The following is a 10,673-nucleotide window of genomic DNA, read 5'->3' on the forward strand; positions in this document are numbered from 1 at the left end:
CACTCCACCTGAGCTGTCCCTCTGATATATTCATTTCTAATCTCGTCCATCCTGGTCGCTCCCGGTGAAAATCATAACATCTCCAGCTCTGCCACCTCGAGTATCGGCCTCCTGTCTTTTTGTCAGTGCCACCATCTCCAGTCCACATCTGCTACATCATAGCAGGCCTCACTACCATGTTGCAAATGTTCCTTTTCACTCTCGCTGCTATGCTTCTGTCACAGATTACCCCAGACACTCGTTTCCACCCGCTCAACCCTGCCTGCACTCTCCTCTTCACCACCCTTCTGCACCGTCCATTACTTTTGATGGCTGACCCCTGGTATTTAAACTCGCCTACATTCACTATCTCTGCTCCTTGCAGCTCATCCTGTCCTTGCACCTGTCTCTCTCTCATTCACACATTATGTACTCTGTCTTGCTTCCCACCAACTTTTATTCTTCTTCTCTCCAGCTCCATTTCTTTGCTTACCCGGTCGATACAAGCCCCTTTTCTCCTTCTTTAGTGTCCACCCTCTGAAGCAATTCACTATAAACCTTTTGGCGCGCCTTTGCCACATCTCTTTTTGCCATATGCCTAGCCTCCTCATGTCTACTTTCTTCACCTCCAGACTATCCCACTTTTTCTTTGCTAATCACTTCCTTTTAATACTTACCTGTACTTCCTCCTTCCACCACCAATTCTCCAAGTGTCCAGAGGATATACCAATCACATTCTTGGCAGTTTCCCAGTCATCAGGCTACTCTTCAACACCACCAAGAACCAGAAATCCACACAACAAACTTCCAGCATTTGGTCCTTACCTCCACCTTAACTTGCTTCCTCTTCTTGATTTCCAAAACAATCCTACAGCCAACCATCCAATGCCACCTTGCCACCTTCTCTCCTGACACCACCTTTCAGTCTTGTATCTCTTTCAGATCGCAAAGAACCTCTGCATTTCTCTCCTTAACACCACACCCACCCAACACCTCCTCATCACCCTTATTCCAATCATCACTCTTTCCCCCTGGGAGGACTCTCTGCCACTTCAGCCAGCTTACTCCAGAATTCCTTTTTCTCTTGTACTTGACATCCAACTTTTGGGGCGTGCAAATGTTTAACACCACCCCTCAAACCACAACATTATATAGAAAACCCCAACAGTTAGAGCACTGGGAGACTTGCAACTACATGTGTTGATTTGTTTCAGGGATGAGAAGACTAAATGCCTGTGCTGTTACTGCTTGCATACAGATAAAAACCAAAAAACTAATACTTGGCAGCATGCCAGCAGTTGCTAATTAGTTTAAAATACAAAGTAAAGCTGAGGCTAATAGGACTGCTATCCTATTTTCTGTTGCTTATTGATGAATGAAAAGCAGTGTGTTGTATTATCGGTGATAGTAAAGCTAGAGGTAATATTATTATCCTGAGGTAAACATGAACACATCGACTGTACCTAAGCTTGATGGAATCCAGCCAGCTAGTTTGCTAAAGGAAAGTTCAGGGTGACCACCAAAGTCACCAAACAGAGACTTGAATGTATGTTCAGAGTGCAGTGGAGTTTGTGTGTGTGTGTGTGTGTTGGTACTGACCCCTCTGTGTAGTGAAGCCTCACAATTTGTGCCTCAAAGGGTCAGGCTCGTCGAAATCTTCTGTTTTGCCTCCATCAAGGTCTCGAGGACAGCCTGGTTACTTGCTGTCTGTGCTGGGATTTATAGTGCACAACCTCACTGTGTTTCTTATCAGGAGATGAGAGCAGGCACAGGAAGGTGATAAATAAAACTGCTGAATTATAAACTTCAGAGAGAAACCTGGTCTCATAAAACTTCCATCACAAACTGCTTCACAGTCTAAGACTGAAAACAGCGAAAGGACAATGGATGAAAAGAAGAAACGAGAGAAAAGAGGAAATGTGTAATCTGTGCAAGTGCTACAAAAGGTTTTATCTGTCTTAAGGTGAGTTTAATTCATCTGCAGTAGAAACTGTCATCCACTGACCCACATTGTGAGCCTCTGAAAGTCATTCCCACAACCTGCACAGATGATAAGATCTGTGTCAAATGCTCCTCTGACACATAATTAGCACGAGGACACTGCTGCACATTAGCACAAGGCAAATATGTAATTATGCATCACTCACCATGTTTAAATACAATTGGCCACAGGCGGAGATGTTTGATGATCTATATGCGAGGCAGAGATTTAATGTATTCCTATGTATTAGTGTAAGGCGAAACACTGTAGACTAAAACAATGTCATGAAAGCGAGCTACAGGAAACAGAAGCACACCCTAAAAAATTATTCAGGGGCTTAGTAAATATCATTATAATTCTAAGTTAGATGACCTTGATTAAATCTTTGAAAATCACAAAAGTGTTATCTTGAGTTGAAAATACTGAAAAGAATGCTTAAATTTTCAACACCAGTTTTTGAGTTGAACTGAGCTCTTTTGTTCAAGTTTATTTAAAAGAAAAAATTCTGTATTTGAAACACAGGGTGCATTATTTAAATCTACTCAATATATCTCATAGAAAGTACTCATAATAACTGAGACACTGGTATTCATACTTATCATTGTCTTTAACTTTAATTATTAATGGTTCAAAAATCAATATAATTTTGTCCCCCAATACTAACTTAAAACTTTGAGTAAGACTAATGACCTTTGGCATGTACCGCACGCGAGGAGCATGGCCTCATGGGAGATTTTCTGCACGTTGAACGAGACAGACACACATCCACTGCAGACTTGGTAACGTTTTCAGGTAAGTGACCAATTCTTACATTAGCTGTCTTTATCCACACCGTTCTTTTATAACATGTTCTGAAGAAAGCGTTTGTCATGGTGGCTCACTTTTCGCAGCGTGTTTGTGCACGTTAATTTAAGTTTTCAACCCGTCTTCCAGTCAAGGCGGCGGGAAACCGCACCCTTTTATCCTTTTACGTTCTGAGTCGCTATCTGCGTTCCGGGTAATTTGACCGGAATGTCCCGGTACCAGCGACCTGACCGTTTAATTGGGGGCATTTTAGGAACCACGTGAAAGCAGGTGTGCTCAGACATTTCTAGAAAATGGCCCTGTTGAGTCGCGGTGCGGGAGCTGCGGTAGTCACGCGGCCTGACTCACTCTGTCAGGTTGTTCAGGAGGAGATGAACAGACGTCATCAATGGCTTTGGTAACTAAGAAGACCTGCCCGCGGAACAGTTCATAGCAGCAACCATGCTGCTTAGCTTTCTTGTTCTATGTGGGGTCTTTCAGAGCATATAAGACGCTGCTTTCAGCTTTGTCCCGAACAGGGCCAGTTTTTGAGAGAACGCTGAGAGGACCGCCCGGGTCAGCAGATTACCTCATCCAGGGCCGGTCCAAAGTACTATGGGGCCTTAAGTAAATTTAGACTGGGGGCCCTACTTCCTTTCAGATCCCAGAAAATAATGAAAAAAAAAAAGCTTTGGTCCTTTTGGTCAAGCCAAAAGTACCATCATTTCCAGTATAGTTAGTATATAGTTAGTATAGTATAGTTCCAGAAACACTCAGTTTATTTAAATCCAGGTTGAAGACTCACCTATTCTCTGCTGCATTTGAATAAAGCACCAAATCCACACTTTTAAGCTTAAATTTCAAAACTTACATTTAACTACTGACTTTATCTACTGTTGTGATTTTATGTTTTGATTTTATATACTGTTTTGTTTGTTAGTTAGTTTGTTTGCTTGCTTTAATCAATTTTAAATCATGCTTTTTATTTGTTTTTGTTTCTCTGTAAAGCACTTTGAATCACCTTGTTGTTGAATTGTGCTATACAAATAAATTTGCCTTGCCTTGCCTAGTTACTCCCAATTTACATAAATAAATGTTTATTTCAATCCAAGCTAAACTTTCTTATAAGAGATTGGTGTTATGGCAGATTACTCAGTGACATGTTTTGTAATGATAAAGTTTTGATTTGTATTTTTTCAGCACCATCTTCACCACCAGGAAAAAAATCTGCATCAACTACAAAGTAAAGCAGGTAATTTTACTCAGAGGACTTGATGTGTTAAATTTTGGAAGGATATGATATTGTTTTATACAAGCTGAGTAGTGGATGGTGATACCACCTAAATATTTATACTGGTTTTGTGGTGGGTTATTTTAGTCATACAAATGCCAAATCTAAATTTTGAGAATTTTTCAGTTCGGTAAATATATTGATGAGTTCATGGCCTGTCATCCAGTGTCACCATGAGTATAGGCGCAGCCCTTTAAGTGGGTATTCCCCTTGTGCGCGCAGCACTGAAGTATTTTAGTCCACGCCCACCTGCTGTGTGGGCCTCACCCTGGTCTAGTATAAGTTACGGTGAGACCAGGAAATCGGCTCTACCGTTTTTCTTCAGCCAGCCAGAAGATGTCCAGCGAGACCATCCGTCTGTGTCCATCCTGCCAGACTGGCTACATCATGTCGTATGACCGACATGCCGTCTGCGTGGGCTGCCTCGGTCCTCACCATGCGGACCTTGCCCTCACACCTTAATCCTATTGCTGCTCCTGTTAGCTCCTCCCGCCAGAGGAAAAGCAGCGGAGGTCAGCCTTTTTCAAGGCTGATGCTGAGGAGGCGTTCCCACTAAGAGAGGCACTCGCTGGAAGAAGCCATCGAGTTCTTCGATGGTGGGCCGGAATTGGATGATTCCACCCACCGTGAGGAAAACGGCAGTGGTGGCAGCTCCACTGCCTCCCAGCTGGGCAGCCTGGTGACAGAAGGGTGGATGAGCCGACGCTCATCCACCCCTGGCCTTCACATGTCGGCAAGGACACCGCTCCCAGTTGTTGGTGCGCTGCTCCTGGATCTGCCTGGCATCATCCAGGAGGCAGCTGGTGAGAAGGAACTTCCCGTCCCTCAGCCTGCTCCACCCCCATCTGATGATCGTGGCTCAAGAGTTGGGAGTTCGCCTTGTAATCGGAAGGTTGCCGGTTCGAGCCCCGGCTTGGACAGTCTCGGTCGTTGTGTCCTTGGGCAAGACACTTCACCCGTTGCCTACTGGTGGTGGTCAGAGGGCCCGGTGGCGCCAGTGTCCGGCAGCCTCGCCTCTGTCAGTGTGCCCCAGGGTGGCTGTGGCTACAATGTAGCTTGCCATCACCAGTGTGTGAATGTGTGTGTGAATGGGTGGATGACTGGATATGTAAAGCGCTTTGGGGTCCTTAGGGACTAGTAAAGCGCTATATAAATACAGGCCATGATCTGGCGGGAAGGTATGGCTCCACTCATTCTCGTTGCCCAGATCCCATCTGGCCTCAGTTCACAGGGATGATGACCAACCTCTCTGAGGCAGCAGCAGAGCCAGCGAAGATTAGAGCGCCGGTCTCTACCTAGGGCTTCACAGAGGGCTTCACAGACCGGAGTTTTCCGCCTGTTCCCCCTCTGGAGCCGAGCCTCGCTTCAGTTTTCGGCACCAAAATGACCAAGGTCGTTGGACAGCGACCGGCCCATCCCGCCAAACTTGACCAGCTGATAGCAAGGTTCACTGATCGCGCACATCAATGCACTGTTCAGTCAGCTGCATTGACTAACAACACTGATTTGCTAGCGTTTGTCATCTCCAGGAAGGTGGAGGAAGCAGAGCTGCCAGAGGAGCTGAAAGGCTTTCTCTGTAAAGCCGCTGACACGATTCTGAATATGTGCGCCACTTCAGCGGTGTGTTCCTCTCGCATCGCTGCCTGGCAGACGATGGTTCAGAGGGCAACCTGGCTCCGCCTCTTCCCTCTAAGATTATACAATCTCACAGGGAAATAGTGCAAGCAATTCATAACATAAAATTTAGAAGCTTAGTGGAAGATAATACTTTATGTTGAGGGTTTAGTCTGCATACTGAACAACTCCACTTATATGGATTTATGTCTGGATGTGTAAATTAATCTTTTGCATGTTAGAAAATAAGGTCCAGGTTGCAAAAAATGGTAGATTTTTATTTTTTTATTTATTTTTTTTGATTGAATCAGAATTTTGGCCTTCAGATTTTTTGTCCTCTCCCATCCAGGTCAGTGCAGCGTTTCATAGGATCACGACCCTGAACCTTGAACCAAAGTTCATGTCATCGTTGGACTTGTATTCATCCAAACTCCTGTCCTTGTTTCAAGCCAAGAAAGGTGCTGCTGGACAACGCCACAGGGCACAGTTAAACCTTCTGCTTCAGGTAAGGAAGATTGCATTTTCTAACCACAAAAACGTTCCAACACAGCATTGAAGAGGCCCTTCCACTAAAAACGGCTTTTCTTAGGTTTCTGTTCAATATTTTAGCTCCACAGGTGTTCTTACCTTGATGGTGGGTGTGAAAACAGGTCAACAACAGAAAAAAAAATAGTTATGTTTAAGCTAGAAATGGTAAGTCATGTTTTAAATGTGCAAATTTTGCCTCAGTTGAGACTTCCTGTTTTACAGAGTGGAAATTCCATCGAGAAAAAACGAGAAGTCATCATCAGATGTTTCATTGACCATCTGGGAGAGGATCCAAGTGCCTTAATCAAAACCTTTGAGGTTGGTGCAATAAATCTGTTTTAGGAATATTAGTACCGTATTTCCCGGACTACAAAGCGCACCTGAATATTAGCCGCACAAGCTAAAATCAGGGGAAAATCCTGGTTTGTACATACATTAGCCGCACCTGACCAAAAGCCGCAGGTGTTTCAATGTTGACTTATCATATGTAAGAGAATATGCACAAAGGGAATTGTCAGGAAAGAGATGGCTGTTTGGAGACACACCCCTTTTATTAATATCTTGAAAAACAAGTTATGGGTACATATTTGCATAACTTTTTAGGTATATGTACAAGTAGCGGTAATTACAAGTAGGACACATGTACTGTGCTTCATAAATGAGTAACAAATGTAGTACATAACAATAACCTGCAGCACACCAGAAAAATAGATTCAGCCTACCTTTTAGGCTCAGGTGCAGCGACACGGCTTTAACAAGAAGAAAAGTCAGTCATTCACCACCATCTTTCTCTTCTTCCTGCGCACTGAAACCACCAAAGTCCTCTTCTCCAGTGTCGGAAACGAACAGGCTCAGGATGGCTTCGTCATCCACTCTCCGCTTCTCTCCTTCGTTGTCACTTTCAAAACCAAAGAAATCCTCATTGTCAGTGTCAGAGTCGAACACCCTCAGAAGGGCCGTGGCGGTGTCCTCCTCTCCATCATGCAACAGTCCAGCCCTTCAAATCCGTTGGTGATCGTGGATGTTTTCACACTTTTCCACGCTGTCAGAATCCACCGGTGGAATTGAGCATAACTTGCTTTTCGCAAGTTTATCACCGCTCGTCATCCACGCCTCCCGCTGAACGCGTAGCGCTACTTTGAAGTTTGTTTTTCGCGCTACTTGTACGGCACTGTGTTGCCTGGCGGATGGACATGTGACCAACATACCACTCTTGAACCCCGATACTGTGTGTCTGATCACATGCCCTTCCGCCAGGCAACAGCGGAACAAACAAAACAAATCTTACGATATGACAAAAATCATGGACAATCCAGAGAAAAGCCGCACCTGACTAAAAGCCGCAGGGTTCAAAGCTGGTGCAAAAAGTAGCGGCTTATAGCCCGACAATTACGGTAGTTTATTTTAGCTTGTGAGATCATAGAAAAGTTTTAAGATACTGTTCTAAAGAAAAAAAAACACTTCAAAGCATACAAAAGAATAGCATTTGCATTTGCTATTGCTATAAGATTTTGGAGCACAGTGTCTACATATTATGAGTACCGGTGATGTCATACAAATGAAACTTTTTGTTTCAATGTTTGGAAATATGTGAGCTTAAAACAGTTGTTTCTCTTTTTAAAGGACGGTGCTGATGCTGTCTTTGTTGAAGAGGCTTTGGCTGAGGAGGTGATGAAGATTTACCTGCTGCAGAATCAAGACAGGTCAGGCGAACCTACTAATGTGGGTATTGTTATTGAAGGCGTTACTGTTCTGGGCAAACTTGGGAATCTGAGCAAAGCCTGTTGCTATCTTTTGGGACTGTGCTATGCTCTGGATCTGAAATACCCCAAGAATTTCAAATGCACATTTGAAGCATTTCGAAAAGTGTTCATGGAGCTGGATCCAGGAAACCTTTCTGTCAAGGTTCAAAGACTGAAAAATGACCTCTGTTCATTGTAGACAAAATTTCACAGGGCTGTTCTTAAAGTGTTAGACTTGTTAAGTGACATGTAATGCTCATCAAAAGGTTCAGTTGCGACATTACATTGTTTTGACATTCCTGTTCATAAATAATGTTTGTACCATAAACTGTGTTTTTGTATTAACTTTCCAGATTCACATTAAGGTGTAAATGGTAGAGTATCATTATGGATGTTTTTTGGTCACTCTTTAGTTATAATCTTCCCAATTTTTTGGAATCAAAATAAGATGTTCAAAAACTATGTCACAGTGCAAATGGGTTTTTTTTCAGGATTTATATCTTTTTGGGATCTTAATTTTATTTTTGTCATTTGACCTTTTCTGAAAAGGTAAAGCACTGCGTTCACTTGAGCCACTTTTATTCTTTGTATGGCAGGTACATTTTTCTTGTTGTTAGCATCAATATGCCAGTTTTACAGAGTTTTATCAAGCATGCCAATTTGGATGCAATTTTATTATATAAGGCTGTTGTGACTGAAATTTTATCCAAGTTTTATCCACTGAATGTAGAACAGATTTCAGCTCACTGTGTTCAGAGAAGGAATCTGCTAAATGTGTGATTCACAAAAAAGCTGTTTAAAATAAATCATTGTGAACAATGTTGAATTGACGTGGTTCTTTTTTCCTGTGTGTGTGTGTGTGTGTGTGTGTGTGTGTGTGTGTGTGTGTGTGTGTGTGTGTGTGTGTGTGTATAAATAAAATAAACACTTAATTGTAATTAACGTTTTTGCTTAAATTAACTTAAAAATATTAAGTAAATTGCACCATTATTTAAAAACAAATAATTGTAATGGTGTAGGTTAAATGTGCCAAGCATTTCAGCATTTCCTAATTAATTTTTTATGTAGTTTGAACTTTTGGTTACTGTTGTTTTAACTTAGATTTTCAATTGTATTTACTCAATTTTGTATGTTACTGTAACATCTTTAATTGTTCATAACAACTTATTCCATTTTAGTTGGATTTACTCAATTAATAAGGTGTATTTAAGAGATGTGATTGTTTTTGCATTTACTCATTATTTTTGAGTGTAAAAGTGTTGCACCAAAATATTTAAGTAATTATCAGTTTTAGTTCTTAGAGTGCAGGAGTGGATTTGAAAATCATGACGCAGGTGAATGTGAATATTTTTTGCCTTCATTTGTATTCCACATTTTCTCAGTGACTGAGAAATAGGCTGAAAATCTTCCATTACCTGTACTGGATCTCACATTGACAATACAAAAGAAATCTCATCCTACATTAGTCTGATCTATCATGGATGAATTCTTCTTCAATGGGCCTCACATATGGTCTGTTTTGACACTGCACACCAGTGGAAATAAGCTACTGGGTGCTGCGAAGTCATGGAAGGAGGGAGAGGAGAGAGTCTGCACAGTAGCATCTCCAGTTGAGTAGAATGGAGAGGCCTCATTAAAATTTAATTGCGGCACGATGTTGAGTGCATTGCCATCTACATCAAGATGCATGTGACCTTCTTTTTTCACATTTCCCATTTCCAACAAACGAGTGCATGCACTGCGAGTGCTGTCAATTTAGTAGGGTCTGATTATTTGAAATGATCTCACATGAAAAACGTTCTCGTTCATTTTAATAGTTTAGTCCTTTTTTTTTCCAAATTCAAATCAAAAGAAAAAACTCTGTTCAGTTTCTCAGAAAATAAGGATTGCCTTCCAATTCGCTGATAAACATTAATGCATACACACAGTGACGATGCAAATCACACTCCAATGTTAACAATATACTCCGGCTCACACGGTGCCTCGCAGTTCCAGGTTGATGTGAGAAGAACGAGTCACATGAGAAGGAAGCAGGCTACTCTGTATTCATGCTAGATGAGATTTGTGTGTGTTTATCGTCTTCCTGTCCTGGATGGGTGTTGCATTACAAGGTACTGTCTCCAAACTGCCAGAATCAATTAACATGAATAATGAATGTCTTCTGACGCGGTTGGTCTTGAGTGTTCATTTTGTTCCAGCTCCCATTGTTCCAGCACGTGCAGGAGAACAGTTTAATTTTGCAGCAGGTACAAGAAGCAAACTTTTTTATAGATATGAAGCAGGTCCTAAGATTTTTTTAAAGGCACCAGATGCTCCTAAAAAGCTTCAAACCACAAAAAACCCCTCTGCACTCTCCTTCACCACAACAGCTAAATGTGGCTCTTAAAAGGGATCTAATTCACATGGAGAAGGAATGTAATCCACTACATCAAGAAACACTGATGGCATTAGTTGCCCCACTAATATCACTTTACCCACTGCATCACCCTTAGCTGTAGGGCTTACACATATTACCCAGTCAGCAGGCACTGAGCAGTCGCCACCAAGCTCCAGAAGACACTTTGCTCTTTATAGCGTGCTTCAAAATGATCCTGCGCAGTGAGACCAGTAACAGAGAAAATGTTTATATAATCCATTACTGACAAAGCTTTAGTAAGTGATTAAACAAAAAATTAGTTTTTTACTTCAAATTGGAAATAGTCCAGAGATTAGCATTTCAAAATTAATCCCTTTTATTGAAGCTCTGTTAGCTTTG

The 10,673-nt window shown here is 42.0% G+C and overlaps 1 protein-coding gene across 3 annotated transcripts; it reads left to right on the forward strand.

Moving 5' to 3' along the window:
- Positions 1–2,314: 2,314 nt before the first annotated feature.
- LOC147339330 (uncharacterized) lies at positions 2,315–8,744 on the forward strand. Of its 3 annotated transcripts, XM_086292677.1 has the most exons (5): positions 2,315–2,752; positions 3,944–3,995; positions 5,998–6,153; positions 6,399–6,494; positions 7,800–8,744. In XM_086292677.1, exons 3-5 carry the CDS (start codon positions 6,049–6,051, stop codon positions 8,115–8,117), a joined length of 519 nt encoding a protein of 172 aa, XP_086148803.1. In that variant the 5' UTR covers positions 2,315–2,752; positions 3,944–3,995; positions 5,998–6,048; the 3' UTR covers positions 8,118–8,744. The 3 variants fall into 3 exon arrangements, with proteins under 3 accessions (XP_086148803.1, XP_086148811.1, XP_086148794.1); XM_086292685.1 differs by lacking the exon at positions 2,315–2,752 and having other exon boundaries at positions 3,689–3,995; XM_086292668.1 differs by lacking the exons at positions 2,315–2,752; positions 3,944–3,995 and having other exon boundaries at positions 5,283–6,153.
- The last annotated feature ends 1,929 nt before the right edge of the window (positions 8,745–10,673 follow it).

Source organism: Aulonocara sp. 'chitande type north' Nkhata Bay, linkage group LG1 (genome assembly GCF_057382095.1).
Source record: "Aulonocara sp. 'chitande type north' Nkhata Bay isolate Kocher_YH1m ecotype deep benthic linkage group LG1, A_spYH_male_GT1.1, whole genome shotgun sequence".
In the NCBI taxonomy this organism is placed as follows: Eukaryota; Metazoa; Chordata; class Actinopteri; order Cichliformes; family Cichlidae; genus Aulonocara; species Aulonocara sp. 'chitande type north' Nkhata Bay.

Bases quoted from the DNA above. Each gene is read 5' to 3' on its own strand.
- LOC147339330 (XM_086292668.1), top strand. From the start codon at position 5,863: ATGTGTAAATTAATCTTTTGCATGTTAGAAAATAAGGTCCAGGTTGCA. The intron at 6,154-6,398 runs GTAAGGAAGATT...CCTGTTTTACAG, and splicing joins AGTTAAACCTTCTGCTTCAG to AGTGGAAATTCCATCGAGAA. The intron at 6,495-7,799 runs GTTGGTGCAATA...CTCTTTTTAAAG, and splicing joins CCTTAATCAAAACCTTTGAG to GACGGTGCTGATGCTGTCTT.